Raw genomic sequence first — 14,861 nt, 5'->3', positions numbered from 1 at the left:
TTCACAATTAAGTCTGATATCAGCTGTAGGGCTTTTGCAGATGTCTTTTAATCAGATTGGGGAAGTCCCCTTTATTCCCAGTTTGCCAGAGTTTTTAACAGGACTAGATGGTGGATTTTGTCAAATACGTTTCTCGTATTGATTGAAATGATTATGTGAATGTTAAATCAACCTTGCATTCCCAGGATAAATCCCATGGCCATATTACCTTTTTATTATATCGTAGGTTTCAATTTACTAAAACTTTTGCTTAGTTTTTGCACCTATGTTCATGAGGAATGTTTGTTTTGTAGTGTTTTCTTTCCTTGCAATGTGTTTGCCCAGCCAAGATGCCTCAGTAATTTTGCTACCAGGGTAATGCTGACCCCATAGAATGAGTGGCAGTATTTGTGTAGAATTGGTATTATTTCTTCAGATGTTTGGTAAAACTCACCACTGAAGCCATCCCATTGGGGTTATAAGGTTTTACCTCTTTTTTTTTTTTTTCTTTGCGGTACGTGGGCCTCTCACTGCCATGGCCTCTCCCGTTGCGGAGCACAGGCTCCGGACACGCAGGCCCAGCGGCCATGGCTCACGGGCCCAGCCGCTCTGCAGCATGTGGGATCTTCCCGGACCGGGGCACGAACCCATGTCCCCTGCATCGGCAGGCAGACTCTCAACCACTGCGCCACCAGGGAAGCCCCTACCTGTTTCTTCTTGAGTGAGCTCTGGTAATTTGTGTCTTTCAAGGAACTTGTCAACTTCACCTATGTTCTTGAATTTATTGGTATAAAGGTGTTCCTATTATTTTAACATCTGTGGGATCTTCAGTCATGTTACCTCTCCCATTCCTTATATTGGTAATTGGTCTCTTTTTTCCCTCACCCATCTGGCTGGAGATTTATCAATTTTATTGATTTTCCCAAAGAACAAGCTTTTGGATGAATTTTTCTCTATTTTATTTCATTGGTTACCACTTCGATCTTTATTATTCCTTTTCTTCTGCTGCCTTTGGATTTAATTTGCTCTTCTTTTACTGTTTCTTAAAGTGGAAACTGAGGTCACTGATTTGAGACCTGTTTTCCTTTCTAATACAGGCATTTAAAGCTACAAGTTTCCCTCTAAGTACTGCTTTAGCAAGAACCCACAAATTCTAGTTTTTTAAAAAAATTCATCTCAAATTACTTTCTAATTTCTCTTTAGATTTGTTCTTTGACTTGTGAGTTATTTTGTTTCCAAATACTTGGGGATTTTCAAGGATCTTTCTGTTACTGATTTCTAATTTAATTCCATGTGGCCAAATAAATTATTTAGCTTTTGAGAATTATTATTCTGCAGCTCATTGAAACATTTAAAAAAATGGTTCTTGATAGGTCTTCCAGAAATTTAAGTAGTTTTCAGTTGGTCCTTATCAGCCATATTGCTGGGGAAAAAAAAATGCTTCCAACTTTTTTTTTTTTACTTTTATTTTTTGGCCACACTGTGTGGCATGTGGGATCTTAGTTCCCCGACCAGGGATCGAACCCATGCCCCCCTGCGGTGGAAGCACGAGTCCTAACCACTATACCGCCAGGGAAGTCACTTTTTTTTTAAATTGAAGTATAGTTGATTTATGATATGTCAGTTTCAGGTGGACAGCACAGTGATTCGGTTTTACATATATACACACACATACATGTTTTTCAGATTCTTTTCCCTTATAGGTTACTGCAAAATTCAACTTGTTCTTTATGAACATATAGTATCCAAATATCCCTCCTGGCCCAGAAGCAGGAGAGTGAGCACACACTCAGGAACCAGCTGATCTGAGATCAGGTCTCGAATCCACAAGCAGGTGACTTCAGTGGCTGAGGTACACTCTGTTCCCTCACAGGACTGACGTGAGAATTATATGAGGTAGCAGATGAACAGCACTAAAGCAGGAACTGGCTCTGTAAGTATGATGTTAAGGGTTTCTTGTTATTATGATGTGAAAAACTCACAATCACAGCACACATCTTACCCAGTCGTCCCATAACCCCCGGTCCCTGGCCATCGTGGCCCACGTTACCACGCAGCAGCCCACACCTGGGCTCAAAGTGACAGGGAGAAATCGACTATGAGCTTCCACCTGACAGCAAGCCTGTCACAGGATGGGCCCGAGTCCAGAGCAGATGCTAACAGATGCTGATCTGAGAAGTGTCATCGTCACCCAAGTCTGAGTGAACACACAGTCCTTATACCGCCGAGAAATACGGAAAACGAGCATAAACATAAACAAACATGACTTGAAACTCTGTGCTTGTTATGGTGGACAGTCATCATTTGCCCCAACAGCCAACTGAAGCCAGTAGTCCTGATTACTAAAAACCACAAAGTTGTATAAATGTTCTCCTCCTTTTCGAAAACCGTGTTCATTTTCTCTCCAGGAAACAGGGCTGTCTGCAAAGCCTTGAACCGACAACGTCACCCACGGGGCCAACTTTGGTTCATCAAAGTAGCGGCTGAAAAAGACAGACACTTCTTAACAAACAGGAAGGGTTAGGAACGGTCCCATTTATTGTTTTTACTTATTCAGGATAAGTGGTATTTCTGATGCTCCCATGAAGCTTTGACCTTAGCTTTCATTTATAAAAATTAGGAGACAGAAATTAAATTCCTGGTGCTATACTGTGAATTCAGTAAAGGTTCACCAACATGCAGCGCACACAACAAACTTCAGCGGTTCCTACCCTTGTTGTGGAAGAGCATATAAGATTTAAAGAACAAAAAAATCCCCACGAAGTGTGTAAGAATTGTTTCCCTCCCGTGAACAGTGCTGCTTTCGGAGGCTCTGTAAACTGAAACACTGCAGAATAATTTATCGAATTTCTTTTTAAAAATCCATCAAAGTTTTAAAACTTCAACCTTCTTACTGAGGAAAAGAAAAGTACGAAGCTAATAAATGTGAAAGACGATGTTGGATTTAAAAAGGAAAACCCTCAACACTTAAATCTTAGACATTTTTCAAGTGAAGACTCAGAAGGCATGATGCTCACTTTATATTCTTTTCAATACGGGATTTGAGCTTCCTCACATTTTATTTACAGAACACCTCCCAGAATGAAAATCCAATACTACTTTATACAACCTGTGGCATGTTACCGGTGCCCAGTGATTCACGGATGTTAGAGCCAGGGCCGATCTTGGATATGATTTGGATTCAGAGGTGGCCAGCTCCCTTTCCCACCCATTTCAAAGTGAAGCATTTTGCAGAAATCCAGTATTTAAAACAGATCATAATGTGTTCCATAGAGTTCTGCTGTTCTCTTAAGTGATATTGTAACTTCAATTGCACAGAAATGGTCTGGGGGAGCGGACGAGAAAAATGAGCAGTTTGTTCTCAAGAAGCACAGTAAAGCTCTGCTCTCTTCTTTTCAAAGGACAAGGACAGGCTTCCCTGGCGGCGCAGTGGTTGAGAGTCCGCCTGCCGATGCAGGGGACACGGGTTCGTGCCCCGGTCCGGGAAGATCCCACATGCCACGGAGCAGCTGGGCCCGTGAGCCATGGCCACTGAGCCTGCGCGTCCGGAGCCTGTGCTCCACAACGGGAGAGGCCACAACGGTGAGAGGCCTGCGTACCGCCAAAAAAAAAAAAAAGACAAGGACCTGGCAACCTCACCAGGGATAATTACATCATGTAAGATGATGACGTTACTGCACGTGAGCTCCAGCAAGGGAAAAGGGGACACGTTGTGAGAGGGCCCCGGAATCTGGATCACCAGCACTGCCCCTAAAACGCTACAGAGGTGGAGACAAGCAAGACATAAATGGCAAAAAAGGTTGTTCTTTTTTCTCACCACAGCTGTTCCAACAGGAGACGTATCTTCTCTGGAAGGATGAAACCAGTGATTGTACACAAGTAAGCTTTCGCCACCACTGTGCTTGGCTGAGGACAGCAGTAGGTTGATATGAAATTATCAGGCTCATTATTTCTGTAACCAAAAAAGAGAAAGAAAACGCATTTATATCCACTACACGATCACTTTCAAAGTACTAAACCCCTGTTGAAAACGAGAAGGCAGCCCAAGCCCTCCGGGACCCGGGAGCCCTCATACGCACAGCTCGGCGTTACTGAAGACGGCGCCCAGCCACTCGAAGAGCTCCGGGGCACTGCAGGCCGCCTCGGGCTTGCCCCCGAGCTCGCCACTCTGCAGCACGGGGCACTGCAGATCCGTCACCGTGCTCAGCGCTATTTCTGGCTGATGCTCCCGAATCCGGTAATTGGAAAAGTATGACATCATCGTTGATCCTTCCGCACCTTCAAACACACCAAATAAGGCCACTTGGATAATGTAAACAAGTTCAGTGGATCCGTGAACCCACCCCACTCCCACTTGAGGGTTTCAGGAAGCAGGCAGGATGAAGTAAGGCCAGTGGCGGTTGTACAAAGCTTTATTCGAATTAAAATCATCTAAGTTGCCTTCGCCTCCTTGGGCTAAAGTTCTGTCAACGTTCATCTCCTGTCACTTTTTCTGGAAAATCATAAGGCTTTCAGATTCAAGCCATACTAGTCTCAATATCTGCTCTACTAAGAAACTTTTGACTTAATAAATAAAACCCAAAGCATTACTTATGGTTAAATAAAATTAGTGAACTCTACAGAGCAAGGAGCATATTTGCACACTCTCAAAGAAGGAAACAGAAGAGGAGCTGAAGAATCTCAGCCCAGCTTGTCTTTAAAACCCAGTAAGATCCAGTGCATCCTGAAGGATTTTCCAATAGCCTTGGAAGACGGAAACAGTGGCCCTCTTGGAGCAGAGGGCAGGACTGCTTACTGCCCAGTGGACGAGAAATAATGTCTCCCTCCATCTCCTCCCTCCCGCCCTCCCGGGCAAAGGTCAGCAGGCTCACTGCCCAGTATGAAAGATTTGAACTCCTTAGGCTCCAGGTTCCCCTCCTGTAATGCAACCCCCCGGTTGCACCTGCATCGCCTGCCCGCCACGCATCTCCCTGCAGGAACCAGGACTTGGTGAACTGGAGCTGATGCTCTGGCCACTGCGACCGCTGGGGACAATGAGGTCTTGTCTCGGACCCAGGGGTCTCGTGTCTCCTGCCAGAGCCCACGAGAATGTGCTGGCTAACTTCTTAGCTTGCTAAGAGGGTAAAACCTCAGGTGTTTCACGGGTCTTGACAAGCCCTTAAAATACTTCGGAGTCTTAGGAACACAGTGGTCTCCAGAACCCACTGCATAGGAGGTCCTCAGGAAAGACTTCATACAGCTGAGATGTCAGCCTCTCTGCCCTCTGTGTCTGCACCACACACAGAAGCACCCAAGTATTACAGACCTAGGCCTCACCCAGGCAACCCTGTAGCACCCAGTGACCATGAACTTTCCAGGAGGAGCAGACAGATGTACCTATTTCCAAAATGGACCTATGGGCTTCCCTCTTCTCCAAGAGAGAACTACACCATTGTAATTGTGATGATTTGATTCATTTAATCTTGTTTTGGGCCAAAGATACACTTCTAAAAGGAGCGAGGTACATGGCAGTTGTAAGCCGATTAAAATGTTTGGTGAACATGAAACTCTGAACTAAATGTATTGTTCTAATCAATTAAAAGGCGCAACAAATTTAATCTGACATTTAATGATATGCCTGATTACTACCCTGCAATAACGAATAAGCAGTTTGTGTCTATCAGTATAACTGCTGTTATTTTAAAACACTCCAGCCAAGGCTGTTGGAGGGAAGCTGGAGGAGGGAAAGGGAGAAATGGACAAAGGTTAGTTGCCCTGACACCACCCTCAGGAGCTCCTTGATCGACACACAACCCAAGGAGGTGGAGACGGACGGCTGCATGCTGAGATGATCCCGGACTATGGCGCTCAGGGATGCCAGAGGGGCCAAAGCAGTTTCCTTAACAATGTTTACAGGTTTCCCCCCATCCCAAAGTAGTGTTCCTACAAAACCTTTCATTAAGTCGAAATGGCATAAAGGGAAGAAGCAATTACCTTAAGACACATCTTGCTAACAGATGCATGAAATAAACGCTCAAAGACACAGTTCAAAGCTCTGCCGGCTAGAGGCTAAACGCTGAGCGCCGTTCTGGGGGAGGGAGCTGGGGGTGCCACTCTCGCTGCTGGGGTGCACACTGCCTCTATAGCAGCTCGCTGCAAAACACACGCTGTACACTATTTTCACTTTTTGCTTTTGTAAAAGTAAAGGAGCATAAAGTGAACTTTCGAAAAGTGGGGGACACCTGTATCCATCTACGTACACAACGTCCCTGACTGCTGGGATGAATCACCATTCCATCCCCACTACTCCCCTTTAATTAACCATTAGATTTCAAAACCACTCCATCATTACCCATTTTATTTTTCATACCTGTCTGATGCCACGCCAAAAGAAAATCAAATTTCAATGGTTTCTTTTCTTTGAAAGCCCAAGATATTCTTTTATACTTCTTAGAGTCCAGTTTAGAGGATAAATCCATCAAATCAATGGAAACAACTTAAAAAAATGGAGAGGAATAAACAGTTCATTCAAAGACACACAGCTTGCACTGTGCAAAACATGCTAGATTAAAAACATCAGGAGTTTTAGAAGTTTTATGGATAAAAAGAGTTATTTTGTATTTCTTGCCCTCCCTTTGGGTTACCAAACCAAAACTCTGCCTCTGATGGACATTTCTGGCATTGAGAGATAATTACAACAGGTGTTTTTTTTTAATTTATTTTAAAAATTTATTTATTTTTATTTTTATTTATTTTTGGCTGTGTTGGGTCTTTGCTGCACGTGGGCTTTCTCTAGTTGCAGTGAGCGGGGGCTACTCTTCGTTGTGGTGCACGGGCTTCTCATTGTGGTGGCTTCTCTTGTTGCAGAGCACAGGCTCTAGGCACGTGGGCTTAGTAGCTGTGGCTCACGGGCTCTAGAGCGCAGGCTCAGTAGTCGTGGCACATGTGCTTAGTTGCTCCGCGGCATGTGGGATCTTCCCGGACCAGGGCTCGAGCCCGTGTCCCCTGCACTGGCAGGCAGATTCTTAACCACTGCACCACCAGGGAAATCCCACAACAGGTGTTTTAAATTCACATTTTTCCTAGTCAAAGACCAAGGGCAGAGATCAACTCTAACCTAGCTGTGGAGGTGGCAGCCCTAACTACTGATGTTCAAGCCAGACCATCAACAGAACTACATCTCTTCACTCATGGATGAATTTCTACTAGTCACATAAAACTTGGGAAAATTAAAGGAAATTCTTTACTAAGAACAAGTTGGAACAGATGCAAACTGGTATATATAGACTGGTTAAACAACAAGGTCCTACTGTAGAGCACAAAGAACTATATTCAATACCCTGTGATAATGGAAAAGAATATGAAAAAGATATTCTTTTTCATAATGGAAAAGAATATGAAAAAGAATGTATATATATATGTATAACTGAATCACTTTGCTGTACAGCAGTAATTAACACACTGTAAATCAACTATACTTCAATTTAAAAGAAAAGGAACAAGTGGGTTCATCACTTTGAATTTGTGACCCAAAACGTATGTATCTAATGGACCATGTCCAAGTCTGTGATCTTTTCAAGATGCAGCCGACAGCTGAAGACAAACAGATGCACAGCAGTATCTATCTCATCCTATCTGATGCCCACCCAAGAGCCCCCGGAGTAAGGAGTTTTAAAGACAAGAAAAAGCCACACTTCTTCTGAACAAAGAGAACAGAGGCAATTCAAACATTTAAATTCAAATTGCTACAGGAACACTACTACCTTGTTAGAAACTGATGGAGTGAGCATAATACTTACTAAATTTCATGGTTTTCCTGCCAGAATACTGAGATGGACGACCTTGAAGTCCAGCTTCTTCATAAGTGTCTTTATCCAGGGATAAAATTAATTTCCCTATAAATCAAATAATAATTACCATAAGAGATGTTAAAAATATAATGTGTTCTCTAAGAGAAAGCAAGACAAATTGAGCAGTTAAATACCAGTGCACACAAGGATATTATTTATTCATACATGTATCTTATTTATAATACAAGGGTATTATTTATAATTATATGTACAAAGACATCATTTATTATAGTGAAACTAGAAACTGTCTAAATTTTTATTAAAGAAAGAGTAAACAAATTATGGTATACTTCTTCTTTGGAATATTTTCAAGACATTAAAAATAGTAAATTAAAATTGTATGTTCTAGGCTTCCCTGGTGGTGCAGTGGTTAAGAATCTGCCTGCCAAAGCAAGGGACACAGGTTTGAGCCCTGGTCCAAGAAGATCCCACATGCTGCGGAGCAACTGGGCCTGCGTGCACCACAACTACTGAGCCTGCGCTCTAGAGCCCGCGAGCCACAACTACTGAAGCCCGCGCACCTAGAGTCCGTGATCCACAAGAGAAGCCACTGCAATGAGAAGCCCGCGCACCGCAACAAAGAGTAGCCCCCACTCGCCGCAACTAGAGAAAGCCCGCCGCATGCAGCAACCAAGACCCAACACAGCCAAAAATAAATAAAACAAAAAAACAACAAAAAACCCCCCAAAACTGTATGTACTAATAGGGAAAGATGTTTAGGATATACAGCCTGGGAAAAAAGCAAACCGAGAAACAATGGACTATGACATAATATATATATATTTTTAAAAAAAGAACCTGTTTGTGTTTATAAATTCATAGAAAATGTCTAGAAGAATGAACACCTACCTGCTAACAAGAGTGCCTGCTGAGGGGCTTTCCTGGTGGTGCAGGGGTTAAGAATCCATCTGCCAATGCAGGGGACATGGGTTTGAGCCCTGGTCCAGGAAGATCCCACGTGCTACAGAGCAACAAAGCCCGTGCGCCACAGATACTGAGCCTGCGCTCTAGAGCCCGTGCACCACAACTACTGAGCCCGCAAGCCACAACTACTGAAGCCCGCATGCCTAGAGCCTGTGCTCCGCAACAAGAGAAGCCACAGCAATGAGAAGCCCACGCACCGCAATGAAGAGCAGCCCCCGCTCACCGCAACTAGAGAAAACCGGCGCGCAGCAACAAAGACCCAACACAGCCATAAATAAACAAATAAATAAAATTGATTCTTTAAAAAAAAAAAAGAATGCCTGCTGAGAATGGCAGTGAGTTTGGAGGGACGGGGCTGAAAGGGGGGACTTTCACTTTACATCCGAATGACTTGACTCTTTTTTACCGTTTGTGTTTCCTCCATAATTAAGAAAGAAGAAAATATGAGTGTGGTTACCATTTGGTAGCAGAGCCACAGTATTATCCTCGTCAATATTTGTGTTGTACGTTAGTGCATAGCACGCACCTGTAAGAGAAAACCCAGAGGAGAAATTAAGACAAGAAAAAAATCACACCTGCAAGAAGTTAGTGGATTATTTTCACAGGATAACAAACCTTCCGGGTCACTGCTCCAGCTCACTCAGCCAAGCTGGGGGACACGCAAGGCCAAGCACAGCTAGTTCACGCCCCTGCCTAGGGCCTGTCTGTGCAAGCTGGCTACCAACGAGCAGAAAATGGACTCAGGATGGAGCGCATACCTCCGGGGATGCTGCTAGAGGGGCACAAAGTGGAAGAGCAGGTGAGCGTACACACCTGAAAGGCAGAGTTCCAGATGAAGACTCAAAATGTGCCACAAACTTGTGTGAAGTCAAGAAAGCTACTCCATCTCTCTGAGCCTCAATTTTCTCACCTGTAAAATGGGGGTTGCAGGCCTATTTCATAGTGTTGTTGCCAGGGTTAAGTCGGGTCAGCTATGTAAAAGTCCCTGCCATGGCCAGTGTCCACACTGTTAACAAAATAGCCTCAGACTTCTTTTTTTTTTTTGACCACACCACACAGCTTGTGGGATCCCAGCTGCCCGAGCAGGGGTCGAACCTGGGTCCTCAGCCATGAAAGCGAGGAATCCTAACCACTGGACCACCAGGGAATCCCCCAGCATCAAGCTTCAGAACCAAAGAAAGGAATTATGTCCATGAGACCAAAGACAAGATGTCAGCGGCCCTTGTGCAGTGATGTATATAGTGAGGGGGATCCCGAAAGGCACGCTGAAAGAGTTTCAAACAGGTGGTTCCTAGGATATAACTGGAACAAGCCAATCCACCCAGCAGACACAGATAGGAATGAGGTGCACAGGCGAGGCTGAGAGCCACAGCGTCTAAGCGGAAGATGCGGAATCCCAATCAGCACCTGACTCTGGGGCCAGCAGCTGTGGCTGCATCAGGAGACCACCCTCTCCAGACAGCTGTCACGGGGACTGCGGGGAGAACAGAGGTCTGTCTCCGCAGCCACACACCCAGCGGCAGTGCATCTGAACACAGCGGTCGACAGACTTTCCTCTCCGTTAACCCTCATATGACACACGCCCACGCAACCCCTGTGGACCAGCGTGATCAGAAACCACCACCTAATGAGGGCACACAGAGTCGGCTGAGCTACTGCGGGACGGCTGCACACACCTGACCACGCAGACGATCTCCAGCAGTCCTGTTCAGAACAAGAGAAGGACCCTGGTACTGCTCTGTGATCTCCCTGGGCTTCCTCACCTCACCGCGTTCACAGACACTACACGGCGTTTCTTACCTTTCTTGACAAAAGTATTGATGAATTCGTGTGCGACTAACTCATGAAGAGGTAAATCCTTCACAAAGTAATAGGGTCCAGAGTCCATGACCAGGTCTTTCAGTTCTTTTGATAGTATCCCACATTCAGGAATCAGAAATGAAACCTATTGGAATGTGCGATATAAACAAGTCTTATTTTTTTTAATTGACACATAGCTGACTTACAATACTACATTAGTTTCATGTGTACAGCATAGTGATTCAGTATTTTTGCAGATTATACTCCATTATAGGTTTAAACAAGTCTTATTTTCATGTAGATCAACACCCAGGTTTTTAGGGATGATACAACATCATGAAAGCTGCTAACCATTCCTCCACAGCTTTCAAAAAAACTCTGAAATTAACTTACCAATCTCAGAGTGGGAGATGGGGATCGACATATATACACTATTGATACTATGTATAAAATAGATGACTAATGAGAACCTACTGTATAGCACAGGGAACTCTACTCTGCTCCGTAGTGACCTAAATGGGAAGGAAATCCAAAAACGATGGGCTATATGTATACGTATAGCTGACTCACTTTGCTGTACAGTAGAAACTAACACGACATTGTAAAGCAACTATGCTCCAATAAAAATTTTAAAAATAAAAATAAAAATAGAAAAAAAACCCCAAAACTTACTAATCTCAGGAAAAGAGAAATTTGACAACTCAAGTTTTCCATTTCTGTATTCAAGCTTACAGTACAGGAAAGGTGAATGAGCAAAACAATTTTAATGGGAAGCTCTTGCTTACGGTTTTTTTTTTTAATAATTTTTTAAAATTAATTTTATTTATTTTTGGCTGCGTTGGGTCTTCCTTGCTGCACGCGTGCTTTCTCTAGTTGCGGTGAGCGGGGGCTACTCTTTGTTGCTGTGCGTGGCTTCTCATGCGGTGGCTTCTCTTGTTGCAGAGCATGGGCTCTAGGCGTGCGGGCTTCAGTAGTTGTAGCACACGGGCTCAGTAGTTGTGGCTCGCGGGCTCTAGAGCGCAGGCTCAGTAGTTGTGGCGCACGGGCTTACCTGCTCCACGGCATGTGGGATCTTCCCGGACCAGGGCTTGAACCTGTGTCCCCTGCACTGGCAGGCGGATTCTTAACCACTGTGCCACCAGGGAAGCCCTTGTTTGTGTTTCATCTTTTACAAATGAGCAATATATTTTATGTCCCGTTCCTATCACTACATTAATTTTTAGGGAAATATAGTACAATTGAATATCCCTAGATCTGTGTATCCTAGTACCAGGCTGGAATCAAAGGAACTGTCCCTTAGGGTATAAGGAATTTAGGGACACCAATTATTAAGAGGTTACATGGAAGCAGAAGTCTGCTGGATGTTTACCCTTTACAGATAGAAAACTCTACAGATGGGACGGGAGAGATAAGGTACACATCCCCGACTGCTGTCTGTGATGAACTTTCCATCCAAAGCAGAGATAGTCAACCTGACAGGTTTCAAACGTCACCCAGGTGCTCCACACCTTGAGAAACCACCCTCCCGAAGCTGGGACACCAGTTTGTCCCTGAAGGACCAGCATCACCAGTTGTGTCTGAGAAACTAGCCAGTCAGGCCTGAGTTGAGATTAGGCTGGTCGATTTAAAGTGTAAAAGGCTTAAAGCATTTTCATTGTAAGGTTTATTCTGAAGCCCTCTCCACTTAAATGGGTTGGTGAAGCCCGCCCCGCATACACTACCTGGGAATTAGGGATGTTCTCTTCTACTCTCAGCAGATCCTGGATAAACTGATAATTAACCTCACCGATGCTTCAACCACCACATTCGCGAAAAAGGCGCCCGAGAGAGTGACATTTTCACGAAGCAACAGCGAAAGCCGCTCTAAAGTTGTGCATGCGAGCAGGGAAGCCTCGGCGAATTTCTGCAAAAGCTGCCGAAATGGTGCACTCTGGCTGGACAACGCAGAGGCAGCAGGCAAAGGGGTAGGTTTCTCAGGTACCAAACTAGCGCCCATAAGCGGTTCAGAAGGGAAAGCAGCTTCCCGGACTCCGTACGAGGCTCTAAAATGACCCGCGAGCACGCGGCGGGGGAAGGAAGCCGTGGTGCGGAAAGGGCGGGTCCGTGCCGGGCTGCGGGTCACACCCGTCAGTCCCTCGTCCCGGCCCCGCCCCTCCCGGGACGCACCCCACCCGCGGCGGTTCGGGGCCGGAGTAAGCGGCCAGAAGCGCGGCGAACTCTGTCAGGCGCACGCCACCCTGCTCCTCCCTCCGAAGGCGGAACACCGCCCCGCGCCGGTGCATCCTGGGACTTGTAGTCCTGAGGGGGGGCAAACCACAGGCCTGGAGCGGCTAGAGACTACAGTTCCCAGCATGCCTGGCGAAAGGCCCCGCCCCTCCGCGCGCCGAGGGCGGGGGCGCAGAGCGCGGCTTTCCCCAAGCCTCCACCGCCGGCGGGATGGTGTGCGGTCGGCGGGCCCGGGATGTGGACTCACCCTGTAGTTGTGATAGTGCGTCTCAACGAGATGCCGGTGGCGCGACTTGTCGTGGCCGAAGTTGGACTTTTCGCAGACCAGCAAGTGCCGGGGCACCTCTCGCAGCCGACACAGCATGGCGATGGTCTTCCTCACGCAGGCCCTGCCAGGGTTCGGCTCGCCCCGCCCCTTCCCCGCGGGCATGCGCATTGCAGGCACGCCGCACGTGTTGAGGCGGTCCCGGGTAGGGGCGGGGCTAGTGCTGGGGGCGGGCCTAGGCTTCTGGCAGAAGCTCGCTGATGGTTACCTGCAAGGTGCCCTACCTGAAATTAGTTCTCTTGCCAGAATCCTTCCTCTAGGCCCCAGGTTGCTCCTTCCCAAATTGCTAAGGAAGTTTGTGTCTAAAGGTAATACATAATACCTTTAATAGGACTCCTTAAGACCCCTTCAGAACCACTTTCAAGATGCTTTTAAAAATATCATTTTGGAACCGATTTTAATAATTTCTTGCTATTGGAGGTTACAGTGATAATGCATTTTTCCATCTAAGTTTTCTGATCAACTCCAAGTGCTGTACTACTGCATGCTTCTCAAACTGGAGTATGCACAGTCCCAATTCTATGCAGAGAGGACGCAAAACAGCAGAATATTTGTAGTACAGCCTTATGGAGCATCAGTTTTACTATAAGATTTGGAAGAATAGAACTTAAGTAATTTGGAAGGTATTTACAAATCTAAAACTAAGACAGACTGGAAAGTCCTCTGCCATTAATGTCAGTATCCTGTGCCTTAGATGTCAGATTATCTCTGTGAATACTCTACGGAAAACCTATTTTCCATTATTTTAAATAAGAAAAATATTAAGGACTAGCAAGTGGATCAAAAAACTACCGATTTCCTAAATCACAATACGGCACCTACATATAACTTATTGTATTAGAATGTAGAATGCTTAAAGCATTGCTTCTTTTTTTTTTTTTTTTTGTGGTACGCGGGCCTCTCACTGCCGTGGCCTCTCCCATTGCGGAGCACAGGCTCCGGCCGCACAGGCTCAGCAGCCATGGCTCACGGGCCCAGCCGCTCCGCGGCATGTGGCATCTTCCCAGACCGGGGTACGAACCCGTGTCCCCTACATCGGCAGGCGGACTCTCAACCACTGCGCCACCAGGGAAGCCCAAAATATTGTATTAAGTTTTGAAGGCTTAGTGTAAATTCTATACCTATGAACTTCAGCTGGAAAATGTATGGCGAGATAAGTAGCTGCTGTGCATTTTGGGTGTTGAGAACTCAGAGGTGTTCTTACAGGGAAGCATGACGAGGATATGATCTGCGGGGTGTCCTGTGTTATGAAATAGAAGGCCAAAATCCTATTTATTTCACAGATGAAAGCTGCAACTTCAAGTCAGTTTGGGGCTGAGGAGTCCTTTCTGCCTACCTCCCCAGATTTCTGCGTGTGTAATGTCCCTTGCCGATCACATTCCTCCCTCCCTCCCTCCCCACTGGGTGGTTTGTCAGCGGACAAACACACCTTCGTGTTGTGCATTAAACAAGCAGACCTCCTTTGACCACAGGTCGCTCTGCGTTGCCACTGTTTCTCTGCCCCATTAGGGCTGCTTCTCCTCACCTCTCCGGAACCCGTTTCATTCCAGCTTTTCTCCACAGTGCTTCACTGAAATGGCTCCGCAGCCCCTCCCCACTGTCTCCACCGTCTCCACCCTACAACCACTGCCGGTCACAGCCTCCCGGCCCTCTTGCCCTCCTACAGTCTGTCCTCCACTCAGCATCCAGACTGATCTCTGGAAAATGTGAACAACATGATATATGCAACCCCCACCCCCACTTAAACCCTGTCACTGGCTTCTCGTTGCAGTTGAATA

At 45.9% G+C, this 14,861-nt stretch overlaps 1 protein-coding gene across 3 annotated transcripts in view; it reads right to left on the bottom strand.

Moving 5' to 3' along the window:
- Positions 1–925: 925 nt before the first annotated feature.
- The window catches only part of RPP40 (ribonuclease P/MRP subunit p40), a 48,125-nt gene continuing 34,189 nt past the window's right edge, over positions 926–14,861 (bottom strand). Inside the window, exons 4-11 of one of the 3 annotated variants that reach the window (XM_082638871.1) lie at positions 13,006–13,291; positions 10,533–10,677; positions 9,190–9,258; positions 7,758–7,853; positions 6,329–6,454; positions 4,059–4,257; positions 3,797–3,931; positions 926–2,462 (exon numbers count right to left, since the gene is read on the bottom strand). In XM_082638871.1, coding sequence (XP_082494997.1) covers positions 2,264–2,462; positions 3,797–3,931; positions 4,059–4,257; positions 6,329–6,454; positions 7,758–7,853; positions 9,190–9,258; positions 10,533–10,677; positions 13,006–13,194 — 1,158 coding nt within the window. In that variant the 5' untranslated portion in view covers positions 13,195–13,291 and the 3' untranslated portion in view covers positions 926–2,263. The remainder of the gene's footprint in view (positions 2,463–3,796; positions 3,932–4,058; positions 4,258–6,328; positions 6,455–7,757; positions 7,854–9,189; positions 9,259–10,532; positions 10,678–13,005; positions 13,292–14,861) is intronic. The other 2 variants (XM_082638873.1, XM_082638872.1) reach the window with 2 other exon arrangements.

Source organism: Mesoplodon mirus (genome assembly GCF_964341445.2).
Source record: "Mesoplodon mirus genome assembly, chromosome: 12".
NCBI lineage: Eukaryota > Metazoa > Chordata > Mammalia > Artiodactyla > Ziphiidae > Mesoplodon > Mesoplodon mirus.
Note: the sequence above shows the minus strand (reverse complement) of the source record. Positions and strands in the feature narration are given on the sequence as shown.